The following is a 22,269-nucleotide window of genomic DNA, read 5'->3' on the forward strand; positions in this document are numbered from 1 at the left end:
AATCTACTGATGGCTATGAAACCATTGTCAATTGTCAGAAAACCCTTCTGGTTCACTAATGTCTTTGAGGGAAGGAAATCTGCCATCCTACATGTGTCTCCAGAGCCACAGCAATGTGGTTGACTCTCAACTGCCCTTGGGTAACCACGGACAGGCAATAAATGCTGGCCAACCAGCAATCCCCAGGTTGCACAAATGAATTGAAAAAAAGATGTAGAGAGAAGACCAATATGTTGGGTTTTCTCACTAGAACCAACACTTTGCCGTTTCCTGGTACGATTTCAGCCATTGACTAATTGCAGCATTCACAATGGTGGAAACAGATTGTGTAATCAGTTTTTAATCAGTGTAACAAATAGAAAGGATGGATCGGTGGGACAGTCAGAGTACATTAACCATCTGGCAGCATTCTCACACGTACAACACATGGTACATGGCACCAAGGTGGCTGACACGCTCCTCTCCTTTCTTGCATGCAGTGTGATGCAGCATTGTTACTATTTTGTATTAAGTTTCATGTGTCACGGAGCTACTAGTTGTGTGTCCGTCTGGATTTCCAGCCGTACAGAAAGACAAAATGTTCTTTCTGTATTTTTCACAATAGCTGTTTGATTGTATCATAATTCAACTTGTAATTTGTGCCACGTTTGCTATACTCCAGTGCTAGTGATGACTGAAGGTCGGGGCAGAGCTAGCTTAGCTAAAAGGAGAATTGGGAAGTTGTCTGTGAGCATCATAATTACCTTCTCACAGCGTAATTTTGTGTGAAGAAAGCCCTTCAACACATTTGATCATAGCTACGCAGAAATCTAAGCAGACTGTTTTCTCCAGTTACTCATCTGGACTGCACACTCCAGCTGTTCATCATTTCCTGTGTCAGGAAATATTTACTGGTATTTTCTTTTCTTTTAAATTTGCCCTTCACAATTATAAACCTGGTACACCGTACCTTGCTGCTGAGGTAGATTATTTGGAGCTCAGTGAGGTATCATAGAACATAGAACACTACAGCACAAATAGGCCCTTCGGCCCACAAGTTGCACCGATCACATCAATACCTACCAATCCATAGACCTATCTATAACCCCCAATCCCATTAAATCCCATATACTCATCCAGAAGTCTTTTAAAAGACCCCAGCGAGTTCGCCTCCACCACCTCTGACAGCAGCCGATTCCATTCACTCACCACCCTCTGAGTGAAAAACTTACCCCTAACATCACTTCTGTACTTGCTTCCCTGCACCTTAAACCTGTGTCCTCTCGTAGCGACCATTTCAACCCGGGGAAATAGCCTCTGAGAATCCACCCCATCTATTCCTCTCAACATTTTATAAACCTCTATCAGGTCGCCTCTCAACCTACATCCCTCCAGGGAGAAGAGTCCCAGCTCCCTCAACCTATCTTCATAAGGCATGCCTCCCAGTCCAGGCAACATCCTTGTAAATCTCCTCTGTACCCTTTCAATAGCTTCCACGTCCTTCCTATAGTGAGGCGACCAGAACTGCGCACAGTACTCCACGTGGGGCCTGACAAGGGTCTTACAAAGTTGCAGCATGAATTCCCTTTCTTTGGAAGTAAAGATCTGTAGCTTCTTCTTGGGTAGATCAGAGTGGAGCAGAGATGAATGTGATTGGACACTTGACCGTGTTGGACACCACTAAACAATTATCAGTACAGTCATCTTAACCTCGCATTTGGTGACTCACTCTCTCCTTTTCCCCAGAACAGCTGTGCTGCCTCAAACTGCACTATTTCTGATCATTAAGTGGTTATTTAGCCAAAAGAGAATTCACAATTGATTACAGAACCTACCACAGAGTGCAGAAGGGGGTGATTCGGCCCATCAAGCAGTGACAACAGTCCCACCCAGGCCCTATCACCATATCCCCATGTATGTACCCTGCTAATCCCCCTGACACAAAGGGTTAAATTAGCATGGCCAATACACTCAACCTGCACATCTTTGGGCAAATTTTCCCATCCCACCTGCCATGGGAATCAGAGTGGGCGAGGGGCGGAACATTTATTTGTTTTATTTAATAATCATAAGCAGGCTTACATTAACACAGCAATGATGTTACTGTGAAATTCCATTAGTTGCCACACTCTGGTGCCTGTTCGGGTCAATGCACCTAACCAGCACAGTGTTCAGACTGGGGAAGGAAACCAGGGCGCCTGGAGAAAACCCACGCAGAGATGGGGAGAATGTGCAGACTCTGCACAGACAGTGACCCAAGCCAGGAATCGAACCTGGGTCCCTGGTGCTGTGAGGCAGCAGCACTGACCACCGTGCCATATGGAAAGGTCTGTTCACCTCAGGTGGGATTTTCCAGTTTTGGGGTAAGCGAGGCTGGAAAAAGCTTTTCAACTTATGCTCCAGGTATGGTTTCTTCGTGCTCACCAACACTCCTAAGCTTCTAGAGTGAACATGTTTGATATTCCTCTCGGAAGGCTTAGAAAAAAGGGGAAAAACGCAACACTGCTACATAATTTCACCTCCGAGATTAACCATTCGAAGCAGCAGTTCCGAGTTGTGAAATGCAGATCGTGATTTTGGTCAATTCCGTTCACTATTACAACACACCTGTGATAGAGAGATTTTATAACGGCCTCGCTGGCCTTTGCTTTGGGAGGGAACTTATTAATTGGTGGGGGGGGGAGGTGATAGTATTTTAGGTGGTGGAGGTTCTTTTTTTTCTTTTAATTGAAGCTTGGGTATTTTGCATCAACACAGTGTGGTTAAGGAAACATGGAACATTACGTTTCTCCTTTCAACTCAGAACCAGGTGGTATCAGGTTGCAGCCAATTATCTCGTGTGGCATGTGTTAGTGCGTGCTACAAAGCAGCTGGAGGCAAGTAAACGTTTGGATGAGCCTGTTTGCACAAGTCTAGTTAAAAACCACTTATATCAGAATTGAATTTAATCTGACATGGGGATTTAGCTTCTTTTTACTGTGTATTGACATCAAAGCTAATTCCTACCACATTAATAGTGCGGACAGAGTCCAGCTTAATGGCTGGAAATTCGAAAATTGCTTTTAAATAGGGATAAGAACCAGGTGGTACATGTTCCTTTGGTGTATTTATTATTTAAAATGAAACTGTTATACTGAATTATCACATAATCCTAACTAGAATAAAAGTAATAACTTGAATTGACCTTTGTTACAAAGAAAAACTTGCATTAATGTGGTAACTGTCATGATCCCAGCACATCAGAAAACACTTTACAATCGATTACTTTGATGTCGCTGTTTCTTGTAGAGGGCACAAGAGTCAATATTCACACAACAATGTCCCAGACAGCAATAAGATATTGACCAGAAAATCTGTTTTGTTGTTGTTAATTAAGAGATTGGTCTTGATCAGAGCACTGGAAATAACTCTCTTTTTCTTCAAAGTTGTGCCATGCAGTTTTTCACTTGGTTTAAGCTTTAAGGTCCCATCTAAAAGATGGCACCACCCGCAATGCAGCACTCCCTCAGCACTGAACTCGAGTGTCAGCTTGGGTCACGTGCTTGAGTTTCAATAGTGTGACATGATGCTGCGACCTGCTGAATCAGAGGCACGAGAGCTGCCTCTGACACCTCCCATTGTGTTTCCAAACTTGTGTTTGCAGGCAGTTGGGGAATGGGCATTTGACTTGTGATTCCCCTGTTCTGTTACATTGTGAATGTTGTCAACATTAATGTCACTGTGACAAAACAGAAGTCAGACAATTGAGCCAAACCTTCCTCTGAGTGGGGAAACTTGACCCAGGTGTGACTTCACAGGCTTTTTTTTGCCTTTACGCACTGAGTTTGAGTTTGCCGTGTAATTTGTGAGCTGCACTTCACGAAGGATGGGTGTGGTAAAGCAGGCAAGTTAGAAAGCCCACCTGGCTTTTCCAGCACCCAAAAGTGCTTAAATGCCCCCTAAAACTCTCATCCCCAGCACCCATACCTTTGTGCCAGTCCATACCCCATCAGACCACATGGCACCTTTATATCCCCCTCCCCCATTAATCCTCAGGGCCATTCACCCAGTAAGCTCCCTAGGTCTGTACAATATCACTGGAAAATATGTTACACTTTTTCTGGTGTAAAAAAAAGCTCCATGTCACTAATTCATGGAGAAAGCAGTTGCTTTCTGTCTGTCTACGTCAAAGGTGATGAAATGGAAATGGTCAAGAGCTTCAAGTTTCTAGATCTCCAGATCACCAACAACCTGTCCTGGTCTCACCCATGCTGACACTATAGTTAAGAAAGCCCATCAACGCCTCTACTTTCTCAGGAGACTAAGGAAATTTGGCATGTCGGTGACGACTCTTATCAACATTTACAGATATACCGTAGAATGCATTCTTTCCGGTTGTATCACAGCTTGGTATGGCTCCTGTTGTGTGCAAGAAACTACAAAAATCATGAACAAAGCTCAGTCCCATCACTCAAACCAGCCTCCCATCCATTGATTCTGTCTACACTTCCTGCTGCCTTGGAAAAGCAGCCAGCATAATCAAGGACCCCATACATCCTGGACGTTCTCTCTTCCACCTTCTTCTGTCAGGAAAAAGATACAAATGTCTGAGGACACATACCAACCAACTCAAGAATAGCTTCTTCCCTGCTGCTATCAGACTTTTGAATAGACCTGCCTCACAATAAGTTGATCTTTCTCTACGTAATTGTATGATTGTAATACTACATTCTGCATTTGGCATTTAATAGCATTACACTTGTTCCCATTGTCAATATCCTGGGGGTTACCATTGACCAAAAACTGAACCGGACTGACCATATAAATACTGTGCCTATGAGGGTCGGTTGCAAGCTGGGAATTCTGTGACAAGTAATTCACCTCCTGCTTCCCAAGGCCTACAGTCTACAAAACTGGGTCAAAATCCTGAAGCTCCATCCTGAATAGCACCGTGGATGCACCTACACCTCAGGGACTGCAGTGGTTCAAGAAAGCACCGCCACCTTCTCAAGGGCAACTGGAGTTGAGCAAGCTAGCAATGCCCGCATCCAGTAAAATACTTCTAAAATCAGGGTTGTGATGGAATACTTTCCCCTTACTTTGATGAATGTGGCTCCATCCAAGACAAAGTAGCCCATTATATTAAAACTCCATCCACCATCTTAAAGATGGCAGTAAAACGTACTAACTACAAGTTACATTGCTGAAGCACATCAATGATTTACCTTCCCATCCTGTGATCTGTCCCACCTGGAAGAACAAGGACAAGGGCAGAAATTGCATGGGGACACCACTAATGGCATGTTCCAGAGTTGAGTGCAGGGACAGGGAAATGGCATCTGCTGTGGACCTGTTGCGACAGTAGGTGAACTGTAGTGGATCCAGGTAGTCCAGGAGGCTGGAATTGATTCGTGCCATGACTAATCTTTCGAAGCACTTCATAATGATGGATGTCAGAGCCACCAGACTATAGTCATTAAGGCACACTGCTTGGTTTTTATTAGGTACCAGGATAATGGTAATTTTTTTGAAGCAAATAGGGACCTCAAATTGTTGTAAAGACAGGTTGAAGATGTCTGTGAATATCTTCGCCAGCTGATCCACGCAGTATCTGAGTCCGTGTCTGGGTACCCCGTCCAGGTCAGTCGCTTTCCGTGGGTTGACCTTCAAGAAAGCTGCTCTGACATCTACAGTGGTGACCCCAGGTACAGGTTCATCCAGAGCTTCCAGGGTTAGGGCATGCTCTCACTCATGCACAAAGTGGGCATAGAATGAGCTCAGCTGGGAGGGGTATGTTGGAGACAACAATTTTACATGCCTTCATCTTGTAGGCTGTTATGTCTTGCAGACCTTTCCATAGTCGGTGGGGGTCAGTGTGGCTAGCCTGGGACTCTTGCTTAGTCCGTACTGTCTTTTGGCATCTTTGATGGATCTCCTTAGATTGTGTTTGACTTTCTTGTATAGGTCAGTGTCGCCTGACTTGAATGTCTCAGACCTGGACTTCAGCAAGCATCAGATATCCCTGTTCATCCATGGTCTCTGGTTGGGGAACACACGGATTTGCTTCTTTGGCACACAGGCTTCTGTACACTTACTAATGAAACCAGTTACTGTAATGACATACTCATTCAGGTTGGTCACAGAGTTATTAAATACTGACCAGTCCACTGACTCCGAGCAGTCCCGTAGGAGATCATCCGATTCCTCAGAGCAACATTGCACAACTCTCTTTGATGGATTCTCCCACTTCAGTTTTTGCTTGGCATCCTCATGCATCAGTCATTGAAAGTAAGCATGCAAGTACAGCAGGCAGTAAAGAAGGCAAATGGCATGTTGCCTTCATAGCAAGAGGATTTAAGCGTAAGAATAGGGATGTTTAGCTGCAATTGTATAGGGTGTTGGTGAGGCCACACCTGGAGTATTGTGTGCAGTTTTGGTGTCTTTATCTGAGGAAGGATGTCCTTGCTATAGAGGGAGTACAGCAAAGGTTTACCAGGCTGATTCCTGGGATGGCAGGTCTGTCATATGAGGAGAGACTAAGTCAGTTAGGATTATATTCATTGGAGTTTAGAAGAGTGAGAGGTGGTCTCATAGAAATTTATAAAATTCTAACAGGGTTAGACAGGACAGATTCAGAAAGAATGTTCCCAATGGTGGGGGAGTCCAGAACTGGGGATCATAATTTGAGGATAAGGGGTAAACCTTTTAGAACTGAGGTGAAGAGAAATTTCTTCATCCAGAGAGTGGCAAATGTGTGGAGTTCACTACCACTGAAAGTAGTTGAGACAAAATGTTGTGTGATTTCAAGAGGAAATTAAATATAGCTCTTGGGGCTAAAGAGATTGAGGGATGTGGGGAGAAAAGGAGGGGGAATCAGGATATTGAATCCAAGTTTTAGCTGGCATTTAAAATAGGGAACCTGAGTTCATGGAGGTGAGGGGTGGGGTTGGGGAAGGGGGGTAATTGTTGGAGGGATGTGGGGGGTGGGGGCGGTTTACACTGAGCATTCCTGCAAAAAGGCCAGAGAAAAATGGTGTGAGGTCAGGAATGTAGAAGAAAATCAAATTTCTTCCAAAAGAACCTAAAATGTGCCCGATTGCAATCCTAAACACACTTCCATGCTCAGATGAAAATTTGGCTCTTTTCAATACAAATGTCTTGAATCAACTGCTACAACAGGATGAACTAAGTTTCAGGAATTTATTTATGTCCATGTTTTGACCTGGACTGACCTGTCTCCAGTCTATTTACATTGTTATCTGTGCACTGCCCTCAGGTAAACTTGGTAACAAAGATCTATCACGTCTTATTCAGTCAGAGTGAGTCTCACTCGTTTTAGTCTAAATCTTCATCTTTGATGTAGAGACTTGTCTTAATTGATCCCAAGCCCCCAGTGCATTCTGGTTGACCTTCTTGACACCAAAACATTTGTCGATATTGACAAACTATGTACATCTGTATCTTTCTCACGAATCTGTATAATTGTGTTGTAATATGACCACAGCACCTGAACTTTCTCTGGATTTACCTATCTTCGTTGCTTTGGTTTTAGGAATCATAACATTTAACATAATTTATGAGTCCTAAAGAATAAGCAAAGTAATTTATCGCAAAACATTTGATCACGTGGGAGGTTTTTTAGAAGTTCTATATGTAGGAATATAAATCTCTTCCTTTTTAAAGTCCATTTGGATTTAACAGTTGAGGGGAGTACAGTGATTAGCACTGCTGCCTCACAGCGCCAGCGACCTGGTTTTGATTCTGGCCTTGGGTTTATACATTCTCCCTGTGTCTGTGTGGGTTTTCTCCAGGTGCTCCGGTTTTCTGCCACAATGCAAAGATGTTTAGATTACATGGATTGGCCATGCTAAATTGCCTCTTGGTGTCCAAAGGTTAGGAAAGGGTAAATATGTGACGCTATGGGGATAGAACCTGAAGCGTCAATGCTGACTCAATGGGCCAAATGTCGTCTTCTCCACTGTAGGCGTTTTGTGATTCAAGACTAACCTAGAGGAATCTCTTTGAGTGATCATTTCCATCTGAAAATATTGCCTTTAAATTCTCCAAATATTATCAGAATTTGTAGGATCATTGGGCATTTAAGTTTTTACTGATCAATTTAGTGACACAATTATGAGAATATTCCAGAATAATTATAATATTTTAAGCCATGGGTAAACAGTTATATTTGTGTTGGGATCTATGTTCCATATCTATTCAGAGTTACAATAGTGTGGTTTCATTGCCTATTAACAAACTGCTTCTGAATAATGTGCGGTTCAGTCTTTCGACTGAAACACATTCTCAGAAATAATTTGTGATGTTTCCTGGCGCTTGGGGCTGTGCAAAATGAGCAGGAAGGTTCAAGTGAGTAGCAAATGTGAAATTAAACCGCTGTGTCAGACCATAAAAAAAACTTTGGAAGTTACAATAAAATTCTAGGGCTCTGAGTTCGGTCCCAGATCTGCCATTTATATACTTCACCCTGCGGCAGTTCCTATTGTTCAACACCTACATCCTCACAACAAATGACCCCTTTATAAAAGGGATCATAAAAAGACATTTTACTACATGGAAAGTAAAAACAAGATTTGTGATTTTTATTTTTTGGAAATCTATTGACATTGCAATTCAAATTAATCCTGAGATTCTCAGAATCATACAGTCTAGAAGAGCCCCTTCAGCCCATCGCGTCTGCATAGATACATGAGACCCAATTAACTTACCCACCAAATCCCACTTACCAGCACTTGGCCCATAGCCCTGGATGTTATGATGTGCCATGTGCTCATCCAGATACTTTTTAAAGGATGTGAGACAACTCACCTCTACCACCCTCTCAGACAGCGCATTCCAGACTGTCACCACCCTCTGGATAAAAAGGTTTTTCCTCACGTCCCCCCCAAACCTCCTGCCCCTCAACTTGAACTTATATCCGTCTTGACTGACCCTTCAACAAAGGGGAACAACGGCTCTTTCTCCACTCTGCCCATGCTTCTCATAATTTTGTCTCAATCAGGTCACCTCTCAGTCTTCTCTGTTTCAACAAAAATGATAAGAACATAAGAAATAGGAGCAGGAGTAGGCCATCTAGCCCTTCGAGCCTGCCCCGCCATTCAATAGGATCATGGCTGATCTGAAGTGGATCAGTTCCACTTTCCTGCCTGCTCCCCATAACCCTTAATTCCCTTATCGATTAGAAATCTATCTACCCGTGACTTAAACATATTCAACGAGGTAGCCTCCACCACTTCAATGGGCAGAGAATTCCAGAGATTCACCACCCTTTGAGAGGATGATGATGAAGCAAAACAAGGAAACTCTTTTCATAATTTAAATGTTCCATCCCAGTCAGCTTCTGGGTAAAACTCCTCTGCACCCCCCCCCCAGTTCAGTCACATCCCTCCTATAATGTGTGGTGACTAGAACAGCACACAGTGCTCTAGTTGTGGCCTCACCAAAGTCGTATATGACTCCAACGTGACTTCACTGCTTTTGTAATCTGTGCCTCAATGAAAACTTTTTGGCATTGTTTCTCCCCATCCATTTTCTGTCCTATCAACCTTTCCTCTCTGATCAGCTTCAACCAGGCTGGGATTAAGTGAATGTTCATTACATTACAAAATGCATTGCTGCTGAGTTGGGATCAGGCTTTAGTTCAGGAACAAGAGAATTTGTTATAAATTCTTTACCCCGTCTTTACAAAGTCAATGCTCAGAATGGACTCAATTCCATTCTTTATTTGCTCCAAAAACTAAATTCAGAATCCAATTGAATCCAATTCAAAGTCCCCACGAGTGAGGCAAACAAGATTCAAGCTGGCAAGATAAGGCACTGCAACCCATCTTGGGCTCGATCAGACGCTCGATCTTAGCTTCTCCATGAGCTGAAGCTATTTGTTATTGCCCCAGCTGTCAGTCCAATTGAGACTGACGAGCGCAACAGGGAAGCCAAATCCCACACCTTTCTCGTCTGAACAACTCCGTTTGTTACGATGTGAACCCATCCGGCTTTTGCTGAAGCATATCTTGTTCAGTGTGTTCACAGCTGATAACAGAGGGACACTAGTGCAGGATGTGATAGATACTGCTCAGTTTCCTCTGGAAAGCTGGTTGAAGGTTGCATTACCAGGAGCCAAAGCAAACAATGGTGCGATTGCCCCAAAACTGGAATGCCAGGCTGTAAAATCCCACTGCCATCTTCTGAAGTGAGTGATAGAAATTAAATTAACCATTACTCTTAAAGTCTCTGTTAAGAATCATATTGTTTTATTTTAGGACAACTTTTTAATTTCCTGCAGATGTGTACATGTCATAATTGTTTCCTTTTGCACATACTGGTAAAATAAAATTGCCTCTGAGGTTTGAAAAAAAAGTGGCCTTTACTGAGGAAAATAAAAGCAAGGTCTACATTGAATATAAAACATTGATACTTATTCCCAATGTTATTTGACTTGGGGAGATTATGCAATTGTAGATCGGTTACCAGCTCCAAACCTTCAGTTGAAATAGAACAACAGATGTAGAAAAGTGAACTAATTCTGCACTGAAGAATTTCAGGGAAATACCACAGTAATTGTTCAGTAGCAAGTAAGTGGCAACACTGGACTTTCCTGTTCTGAGTCAGTGCTCGTTGCCAGATAAGTGCGTACTTGTCTAATTGTTTTGCTTCTTTTGCCAGCCTTGTGCATGTGTCGCTGTACATATATTGACTTAGCAATCAGCAAATGAGAGCCATCAGAGCTGGCTGCATATAAGCAGCCATTCTCAAGATAAACTCAAGCAGCAAAAATATAACAAGCTGTGAGCGCGGTTATGGAAAGATAAGGCAGTGTAACTGTTATTGGAGATGAGACTGTGACGTTTCTGCTTTCAGCTTCAAGCTGTGTGAACATTACTTCCAGGAGCTTATTGAAAGCCCCAAAACACCATCACTATGCACAAAACATGGTCAATCCCATTGAAGGAATAATCTGAAAAAGAGTCACAAAACGTTATATTCCCTCTTACTTTGCCATTCTGTACGAAAGTTTAAAGTTTTAACTGGAATATAAACAGATGGAATTTTCACAACTGAAAACCTGAGTAAAAACTGTGCTGCAACTTGCACTAGCTTTACAAAGAGATATTATAAATTGGCCATGAACCTCAGGGCAATGTCTTATAAAGTAATTTTTTTAAAAAATTGTATTAAAAATATTCCTTAATATGCTTGACCTGAACTGAGTGATAATCATAGGCCAGAATGTTATCACCATTCACACCGATGGGATTCTCCCATCGTGCTGCGGCGAATGGAGATTTGGTTGGGCGCCAAGTTCTCCGACTTTGCTGCAACGGGAGTGTGGCATGAACAGCTGGTAAAAACACACCCATAGAGTCATACTGCGCAGAAAAGACACTTTGACCATTAGATCTGCATTGACAACTACCACTAAAGTCACGGCAGTGAGGTTATCCACTTCCAGCCCTTGTGCAGTTTAGCTTGGTGCATTTTAGCCAATACAGCAGCTGAAAGTGGGTTTCATCACAAACAAACAAGTATTTTTATTAAGTGTGTTCAGCGTTGCAGAGTGTGTCACAGAGTTACCCACGTAAGGGAAGGGTGTCATAGTTTGCAGGGAGACTTAGACAGGTTGCAGAGCTGGGCCGAGAGGTGGCGGATGGAGTTTAATGCGGAGAAGTGTGAGGTAATTCACTTTGGTAGGAATAACAGATGTGTTGAGTATAGGGCTAACGGGAGGACTCTGAATAGTGTGGATGAACAGAGGGATCTAGGTGTATGTGTACATAGATCCCTGAAAGTTGGGAATCAAGTAGATAAGGTTGTTAAGAAGGCATACGGTGTCTTGGCGTTTATTGGTAGGGGGATTGAATTTAGGAGTCGCAGCGTCACGTTGCAACTGTACAAAACTCTGGTGCGGCCGCACTTGGAGTATTGTGTGCAGTTCTGGTCCCCACATTATAGGAAGGATGTGGAGGCTTTGGAGAGGGTGCAGAGGAGGTTTACCAGGATGTTGCCTGGTATGGAGGGGAGGTCCTATGAGGAGAGACTGAGGGATTTGGGGTTGTTTTCGCTGGAAAGAAGGCGGCTAAGAGGGGATCTTATTGAAACATATAAGATGATTAGAGGTTTAGATAGGGTGGATTGTGATAGCCTTTTTCCTCGGATGGAGAAAGCTAGCACGAGGGGGCATGGCTTTAAATTAAGGGGTGGTAGTTATGGGACGGATGTCAGGGGTAGGTTCTTTACCCAGAGGGTGGTGAGGGATTGGAATGCCCTGCCTGCTGCAGTTGTAAATGCGCCTAGTTTGGGGGCGTTTAAGAGATCCGTGGATAGGTTTATGGATGAAAAGGGATTGGTTTAGGTTAGAGGGTCATTGTTTTTTAACTGGTCGGTGCAACATCGTGGGCCGAAGGGCCTGTTCTGTGCTGTAATGTTCTATGTTCTATGTGTAATATTTAAACTTTAAATAACTGAAAATAACTAAAAAAAAGTTTGAATGAGCAGACAGTGACTTCAGGTGATTAGAAAAAGAAGCTATGGTGACACGAGGATATCTTTTTTACGTAACAAATTGTTAGGATCTGGAACACAATGTCTGGAAGGCAGGTTCAATCAAGGATTTGGAAAAGGAGTTGGATTATTATCTGCAAAGCAAAAATGTGCAGGGTTTTGGAATAAAAAGCAGAGGAGGGGCATGAGGTGAATTGCTCCTGAAGAGTGCCAGCACAGACAGAACGGGCTGAATGGCCTGCTGTGTTGTTGCTATTCTATGATTCATTAACTAGTTTAATTTACTAGTTTCTTGGTTGGATTGTAGTCACTTTCTTAGTAAATTATGATTTTTTTGGTAACTTTATTTGCCCAGTAGTGTCCTTGTGTCAAAATAAGCTGAATCTTAAAAATCTCCTGGAAGTTTGAGAAACAGGTGCAGTTAGTGAAACATCACCATGATGGTGAATCGTGGCAGCTTTTGTGGAATGCATTGTGTTTGGAGCTGCTACATAAGAGTGCAGGAGATGGAACTGCACAATCCAATCTTCTTGTGAACCTTCTCCTAATATGGCATTGACATCAGACTTCAGTGGAGAGTTGAATACTGAATTACGTTTAAATCCTAAAGGAATATTCACTCCTTTTCATGAGAAGAATTGATTGTGTTTGTTAACTGGTGCTTCCTCTGGTTCAGCTATTCCCAGCTTTAATAGCATGCACAAGCAGCAAGGTTGGGGGTGGAATTTTATGACCCCCCCCTTCCCGCTCACGGGAACTTCTCTTCCCGCCGGAGCCGATGGAGCTTTGAACAGTTCGCTGCATTTTGTGGTCCCACCATTAGGTAAAATCCTGCCATTTATTTAACAATATAATAGAGTGTTAACCTTTGATTGACTGAATCTGTTAGTTATCACCTGTTTAATTATATCACAATGTTCACCACATTTTTAGAACAATTTTCATGCATTTCTTCATAATACTTTAACATTGTGCCCCAAATACTCCAATTTCATAACTCTACCAAAATATATCAAAAATATAAAGTAATCATAGTAAAATCTTCTGGAAGGTCTACAATATACAAGGTCTCACATAGCAGTCTGCAATGTAAGGTTAAAGTGTGGGATTGCAAGTAATGTCTTGAGATGGATAGAATGCTGGTTAGCAGATAGGAAACAAAGAGTAGGCATAAATGGGTCTTTTTCTGATTGGCAGTCAGTAACTAGTGGGGTACCACAAGGATCTGTGCTAGGACCCCAACAGTTCACATTACATATTAATGATTTGGACAAGGGAATTAAATGTATTATCTCCAAATTTGCAGAGGATACAAAGTTAGGTGGGAGGGTGAGCTTTAAGGAGGATGTAGAGATGCTTCAGTGTGATTTGGACAGGCTGAATGTGTGAGCATATGTTTGGTACATGCAGTAAAATGTGGATAAATCTGAGGTTATCCACTTCAGTAGCAACAATAGGAAGGCAGATTATTATTTAAAATGGTGTAAATTGAGAGAGGTGGATACTGAGTGAGACCTTGTTGTACTTGTACATCAGTTGTTGAAAGTAATTGCGCAGGTACAACAGGCAGTGAAGAAGGTAAACTGTATGTTGGTCTTCATAGTGAGAGGATTTGAGTATGGGAATATACTCTGATTGTATACTGTAATTATATTGGGCTTCGGTAAAACCACACCTGGAGTATTGTGAGCAGATTTGGTGTTCCTATCTGAGGAAAGATGTTCTTACTATGGAGGGAGCACAGTGAAGGTTTAACGGGTTGATTCCTAGGATGCTAGGAGTGTTATATAAGGAGGAATTAAGTTGGTTAGGATGATGTTCATTGGAGTTTAGAAGAGTAAGAAGGGATCTCATAGAAACCTATAAAATTCTAACAGGGTTAGTCAGGGTAGATTCAGAAAGAATGTTCCCGATGTTGGGGGAGTCCAGAACTGGAAGTCATAGTATGAGGATAACGGATAAACCTTTTAGGACTGAGGTGGGAGAAATGTCTTCATCTAGAGGGTGGTGAATGTGTGGAATTCACGACCACATAATGTTATTGAGGCCAAAATGCCTGATTTCAAGGAGAAATTAGATATAGCTCCTGGGGCTAAAGGGATTAAGGAATATGGGGGGGAAGGAGGGATCAGCCATGATTAGGAGGCTCGATGGGTCAAATGACCTACTCCTGCTACTTGTTTCTATGTTTACTATGTATCTGATAAAGTTTCTAGAATCTTATACTGATCTGATTACTCGTACCTTTAGTTTAAACTGTTGCCATTTTTTTGATGTACATTTAACAAATACTGAAAATGAATAACTGATTGTATGAACCAGTGAGAACGCATTGTAATGTGGGTGTGTTCTACTGGTGAACAACTATCAGCATTTTAACTATTGCCAGCATCGATTTGTAACGTTATATATTGATTGTGACATAACCTGAGCTGAACATATAAGTGTTGCGCTTTTGTGTTCTAAACATACAATATCCTGCATATGTTTTAGCCCACGATGACCAGTGCCTGCCTCAGAACACAACTGAGCCACAACATGGTCTTTTAACATTGTTGATCAGTCAGTATTCTCATGTGATTGTTTGTAACCCAATTCTTGTCAAGTATCTGAGCTCTTCCTCCACTATCACCATGCTGCTTTTATCACACATCTGGCTAGTTTTAAATTTGTGCCTCTTCCTGTCTAGTCATAAAAAGTTCCCAATTCATCAGGAAAGCCAAGAATCAAGCTTACCGAGATTAATCGAGAGTTTAAGTAACGCACTCCAGCACAGGTGATTAGTGAATTTACAGGGGACTGGATTGCAGTGCCGATGGGAATGATCCGACTGTGGAACCAAGAACCCACTATCATTTTTAACACTTGGCCAAAAAGAATCTGGAGGCTTCCCTGACAGCAACATTGGCATCAAGAGATTGGACCTCACTTTCTAAAAGTCACCTTGATCTAACACAGATGTAGGGAAAAGGGTGACCCCAAGGACACAGGGAATCACCATATATCCTCTCCACTCCCTCACCTCAGGTGTGTGGAACCCCCCCTCTCCCAATCACATGTTCCCCCATCTCTCCACATTCACCCTGTCAATACCTCCCAGCATCTAATGTGCTTTGTTCATGTTGCCTCTTTCTCTTCCAAACTCCAGTGGATACAAACCTCACCTCTCCTTTCCTCATAAAACAAACTGCCCATTCCTGTCATTAGTCTAGTAAACCTTTTTCTGACTGCTTCTAACATATTTACATATTTCCTTAAATACAGAGATCAATATTGTATACAATTATCCAGATGTGTTCTCACCAATGCCCTGTACAACTGAAGTAGAACATCCCTACTTTTGTAATCAATTCTCCTCACAATAAACAATAATATTCTATTAGTTTTCTGAACTGCTTGCTGCAATGGTATACTAGCCTTTTGTGATTCATGCACTTGGATACCCAGATCCCTCTGCATCTGAAAGCTCTGCAAGCTTCCTGCCAAAATGGACAATTTCATATTTGTCCACATTATACACCATTTACCAGATTTCTGCCCCTATCTGCATCCCTTTCTAATCTCCTTAGATTCTCTTCAGAACTTATTTTCCTACATTTCTTTGTGTCTTCAGCAAATTTAGCAGCCTAAACATCAGTCCCTTCATCCAAGTCATTTCAATGAATTGTAAAATGTTGATGCCCCAACATCGATCCCTGTGGCATACCTTTTTGTCACATCGTGCCAACCCAAAAAAGACCCATTCATGCCAGCTGTCTCCTATTAGATAATCAATCTTCAATCCATGCCAAATATGTTACCCCCTATACATGAGCTTTTATTTTCCATCACCTTTGATATGGCACCTTGACAGATATCTTCTGGAAATCTAAGTACTGTACTTCCACCAGTTTCTCTTTATCCATTGTACATGTGACTCCCTCAAAGAACTCTAATAAATTGGTTAAACATGATTTTCCTTTCCCAAAACCATGCTGACACTGCCTGATTGCCTTCAATTTTCCTAAGTGCCCTGCTATACCATCTTTAATAATGGCTTCTAACATTTTCCATTGACAGATATTAGGCTAATGAGCCTGTAGTTTCCTGCTTTCTGTCTTTCTCCCTTTTTGAATAAAGGAATTACATTTGCTATTATCCAATTTTCCAATGTAATGGATTTCCTCTGAATATAAGGGATTTTTGGAAAATTAAAACCAATGCATCAACTATCTCAGTAGCCACTTTCAAGACCTTAGAGTGAAATCCATTCAGACCCAGCAGCCCAACAATTTGCTCACTACCACTTCCCTGGTGATTGTAATTTTCTTGGGTTCCTTCCTCCGTTCTAATTCCTGCTTTCCAGCTATTTCTAGGAAGTTGTATGTGTTCTCTATAATGAAGGCCGATACAAAATACCTATTTAATTCATCAGCTTTAGCCCTGATTTCCATTATCAATTCTCCAGATGAACTTTCTATACGACCAACACTCACTTATTAACTCTTTTCTTTGAGCCTTTGAGACTGCTTCGTCATTCATTTTGATCACGTCTGATCATCAAATTCAATATCCTGATTCCCCCTTTCCCCCATATCCTTTGATAGAAACATGGGATAGAAACAAGGGATAAATATCTCTAGAAATCCCTACTATTTGTCTTTATATTACTCACTAATTTTCTCTTGTATTCTAGTATATCCTCCCATTGCAATCCTTTAGTCACACTTAGTTGTTCTTTATATCCTTTCCAACCTCTGACCTGCCAATCTTCTTTGTGCAAATATATGCTTTTTCTTTAAGTTTAACACTGTCTTTAACTTTTTTAATTAACCACAGATGGTGGATCCTCCCCTTGGAATTTGTCTTTCTCATTGTAAAGTATCCATTCTGTGTATTCTGAAAGATCGTCTTCAATGTCTGCCATCTGTTGCTGAAGTACATTTGCTAGTTCAGATTAGCTAGCTTTACTTTCATGCCCTCATTATTTAAATGTAAAATACTAGTCTTAGAAGCACTCTTCATCCCTCAAATTTAATGTAAAATTCAATCATATTATGATCACTGCTACCTGAGGGTGAGGTTATCAATGAATCCTATCTCATTGCACAATACCAGTTCTAGTATAACCCAACCTCTGGTTAGCTCCAGAACCTGCTGTTCTAAGAAACTACCCTGAAAACATTCTGTGTGTTCCTCATCTATGCTATCTTCGTCCATCTGATTTTCCTAATCAATACTTAGAATAAAATCCCTCATGATTATTCCTGTGCTATCCTGACAAGCTCCCTGTATCTCTTCTTTTGTCCTATCTTGTGGTTACAATTAGGAGTTTGTACATCACTTCCACCATTGACTTCTTGCCTTTATAATTGTACAACTCAACCCAATCTGCTTCAACATTCTGGTTTCTTCAACGTTGTTAATCGCACTCTACTGTGCTAATACCATCATTAATTAACGGAGCCACCCCTCCACCTTTTCCTAACTTCCTGTCCTTCCTAAATACCACATACCCCTCAATATTCAGGTCCCAATCTATGTATCCTGTAGCCATTCCTCAACAATGGCTATCAGATCATTCTTATTCATTTTTGTTTGCATTATTTGTTCGTCCTTTTTGTTTTAAAATCTACCTGCATTCAGATACAGAGCCTTTAGTTTTGTCCTTATATTATTTTTGAGGCATCTAGCCTTACCTGTTGAATGAATATTTAGTTTGTATTCTCTGAACCTTCCTGCTGTGGTATGTTTATTATCTACAATGTTAGTAAATTCCTTCTTACCTTCTCGCTACACATTGGTATTCCATGTCTTCCCACATTTGTTCCCTTTACCCCACTGTTCAGTTTAAATCTCTCTCCACTTTTGTAACTACATAGCTCAATAAAACATCAGCACCAGCATGGTTCAGGTGTAGACCATCCCAATTGTACAGATCTCTCTCTCTCTCCAGCACTGGTACCAGTGCCCCAGGAACTGCAACCTACTTCTCCCGCACCACTCTTTGAGCCACATATTCATTTCTTGAATTTTATTTGCTCAATGCCAATTTACACATGGCTCAAGTAATAATCCAGAAATCTTTGAGGTTCTGCCTGGGACTGTGAGGCAGCAGTGCTAACCCACTGTACCGCCATGCCACCCCTCAGGTCAGAAGATATCACTCTATGAAGTGTGACTGCCTCCTGATACAAAACATCAAGTTAATTTGATGTGTCGCAATGTCCACAGCTCAACCTCCAGCTCAGTCAGTCTGACCTGAAGTTCGCTGAGCTGCGAACACTTGCTGAAGATGTGTTTCCCTGGGTCACAATGTTATCCAGGAGCCCCCGCATGCTGCCTTGACACAACACCTGTCCCATCATCTTCATTTGTTTTAAACAATTACTTAATCACATTATTTAATTATTTATATATTTTATTGCTGGAATGCCCTGTTATGCACTGTTTTAAAACTTAGGGACAGAGCAGAAGTTACCCACTTACCAGATTCTTAAGAGGCAGCTAGCTCCTTCGCCTGCAGCAGAGTAAAAACCATCCTAAGGGCTGAGAAAGATGGTAAAAGCAAAAGGGAACAGAATTTCCTGCCCGCACTTCACTGAACCTCCCTCCCCTCCTCCCTTTACCAAATCCCAAGCTTGTACACAGCTGGCCTGCTGCCCTCCACTTTAAATAGTGGGGCAGAATGGCCTCCACCTTATACCTCATATATCTTATGTCTGGAAGAATTCTGACTCTGGAAGGTGTTAACAACTCTCACTGTTTTCCAGTGGTAATTCATTATGCAAACACTTTGAGCGATATCTCAATATTACATGGCAGCAATTGCAAGCGGTATCATCTTAAAAAAGGGCTTGCATTTAAAGTACTTCTTTCACAATTAGAAGGTATTCCAAAGCACTTTACAAACAATAAAGTATTTTTCAGGTGTGGAACTGTTCTAATGTCGAGAGTTTGTGTAGAGTGAATGCTCACAAACAGCAATGTGGAAATGACCAGTTAATCTGTTTTTGTGATGTTAATTGAGGAAAGAAGATTGGTGCGAATGCTCAGGGTAACTCCCATGGTCCTCATTGAAATGGTGGCTTTATGATCTAGCTGAGGGTCCTTGATTTAACACTGCATCTAAAGGCAGCATTTCAGAGGGTGCAACACTCTCTCAGTGCTGCACTGGAACACCATCCTTGGGTTTTGTGCTCAAGTCTGGAATGGGTCTTGAAACACAACTGAATGTTCAAAGAAGAGACTGCTACCACCTGAATCATGTTTAATATTACCAACTGGATTGAATTTTCTGGCTGGGATGAAGGAAGTCAGTACCTTACAGGGTTATTTACTTTCCTTCCTTTGCATGTCTCATAATTAGTTGCAATTTGCATACCTCTTCTAAAGAGGTACATTCCTATCTACACCAAGTGGAAATTCTTGATGTCTGAACCCACTAGTGAGATAGCAATAAGTAGTCCTTGCCAAACTCCAGTATAAGATAGTGTGTAGCAGTCTGGTGCAAAATACTTGGGGAAGGGGCATTATTTTTGGTTGTGCTATCGTATCTGACCTCAAAGGAAATTCCGATGCCTCTGCTATTGTTACAGCTACTGCTATGAGGTTTTCCTTATCTTCTTTCCAACAATTCTTAGTTTTTACAAAGCACAAGTCTATCTAACAATTCCATACTAGTCCCATCTCTTCTAACACTGCTCTCACACACCTGGACAGGATATTGGAGAAAGCTTTCTGCCTTAAAGGCGACTCCTTTTTGATTTCTAACCACAAACCATTCCTCCATTGTTGCAAACATGTGGGTCTATTGTTATTTTGTCAATATCTCTGTGATTAATGTTCTTCTCAATGTTCCACTCATTGTTCTTCCTCAACTCCAAATTCATTGCTCTCCGAATGCTGAATCTTCCCTGAATCTTCACTCTGTTGAAATTAAGCCTTATTAAACACCCAACACCAACTCATTCTATTCCATAACTTCAAAACTATCGACCTGCTTTCTTTATCCCTATAATCTCAAGGTTTACTCTCCACTATAACTGGTCTTCACTCACCTTCACTATTTTTTAATCTGTGTCTCTCTGCGCTGTTGGCAGTTGCCTTTCATGTTGGTCTCTCAACAAAGTAAAATCATGCCTTATATTTTCTACATCATCTGGTTTTAGTGCCTTTAACCGTACATCAGCAGTACAGCAGGGATTGCATTTTCTGATGTGTGTATTTTAGTACTAGATCCCATGTAGCTAATAACTGAGTTATTGGAATGCCTGATTTGAGGACGTTCTTTCTTTAACTCAGATATTTTGTTTATATTTGTTTTGACATTTCTAATTCAGCGAAGCAATGAATTTGAACAATCTCAACATCATTGATCTGCGGGCTTGAGGTTCACGTAATCCTGTCTGAAGGTGTGTGTGTTTATTTTCTATCCTTTGTAAATTTCCTTTCTCTTGTTACAGAAATCCTGTTGACACAAGAGTCTTAATCGTTGGCTATGGAGTCAATCACGCAAGCAATGTGGAAATCTCCGAGAAATAGGAGTCGCAAACTGCTCCAAACCTATCAGTTGCTATGGAGCTTCCTTTTACTATTAATTATTCCACTTGCAGAAACATGGAAACAGAATCTTCCCAGACTCAAGCTTTCTCATAAAGGTAACAGTTGGAAAGAGGCTATTGACATGTTGGTCTTGACGAGAAAAGAATCTTTGAAATGGTATTGTCTGAATGCTTCAGTTTGTTTTGGATACTGAATGCAAGAGCTCACTGCTGGTATTCACACAACATTAAAGGTGATGTGTTTATTGGGCAACTTTACCACAGGAAGTTTCTCAAAGTTCAGATAGCTTGAGGGTTATTTATTGTTGTGGATTCAAAGGGAAGTCAGTGTAAAGGTTCTCACTCATGTGTTTGTCAAAGTCATTCAGTGCATTGTTGGATTACATTTAATTGCTATTTCACCATGTAATGAAACAAAGAGCAGTTTATTTCCCTGTCTGCTGTGTAGCATTTATGTATCAGCAAATTTCCCAGCGGCAACATGACTCTGGCACCAGCACACCTTCACGAGACGTGTCCCTACAGCTTGTTCCTGCATAATTATTTTTATTTCACTCTTGCATTCAAAATGAAGCAACGCCCTGCAATTTGTAAATGTTTTTAATGTGAAAATGTCCCAATATCACAGGAAGAGTAATTTGACACTGAATCAGATGAAGAGATATGAATTAGTGACCTAAAGCTTTATCAAAGGATATAGGTTTTGGTGATGGCAGCTGTCAGTCACATATGTCGCTTGTTTGTGCTGTGATGGTCAACTCTAGTGTTAGGCATTGACCATAAGACATAAGAGCAGAAATAGGCCATTCAGCCCATCGAGTCTGTTCTGCCATTCAGTCATGGCTGATATATTTCTTATTCCCATTCTCCTGCCTTTTCCCCATAACGCCTGATCCCTTTATTAATCAAGAACCTATCTATCTCAAAGAAACTCAACGACCCGGCCTCCACAGGCCATGGAGTCAGTGACTGTCTCCCAGTTGTCAGTGTCAATGTCATATTTCACTTGCAGGCTTGTCTGCTTGAGGCTGAGGAATGGGTGAGCAGGAGGCTGTTACTTCATCATCAGTTTACTGAAGCTCTTTGGGGATAGGGCATCATCCATCCAATGAATGTAGGTTTTAAGGGGCAGCTTAAAGAAGGAAAGAGAGAGCGAATGGTTTAGGAAGGGAACTCTGGAGCTCAGTAACAATAGTGAAGGCAAAATTAGGGATGAGGCCCCAAAAAGCTAGAATTGGTGGAATGAAGGGAT

At 41.6% G+C, this 22,269-nt stretch overlaps 1 protein-coding gene across 3 annotated transcripts in view; it reads left to right on the top strand.

Annotated features, from left to right (window-relative positions):
* The window catches only part of sema3d (sema domain, immunoglobulin domain (Ig), short basic domain, secreted, (semaphorin) 3D), a 305,816-nt gene that overhangs the window by 48,530 nt on the left and 235,017 nt on the right, over window positions 1-22,269 (top strand). For 2 of the 3 annotated variants that reach the window (XM_080207776.1, XM_080207777.1), the window contains exon 3: window positions 20,919-21,113. In XM_080207776.1, the coding sequence (XP_080063902.1) occupies window positions 20,954-21,113 (160 nt within the window). In that variant the 5' untranslated portion in view covers window positions 20,919-20,953. Of the gene's footprint in view, window positions 1-10,098; window positions 10,166-20,918; window positions 21,114-22,269 lie in introns of those variants that run through there. The other variant, XM_080207778.1, reaches the window with a different exon arrangement.

Source organism: Carcharhinus amblyrhynchos, chromosome 19 (genome assembly GCF_965287045.1).
Source record: "Carcharhinus amblyrhynchos chromosome 19, sCarAmb.v2.hapA, whole genome shotgun sequence".
Taxonomy (NCBI): domain Eukaryota; kingdom Metazoa; phylum Chordata; class Chondrichthyes; order Carcharhiniformes; family Carcharhinidae; genus Carcharhinus; species Carcharhinus amblyrhynchos.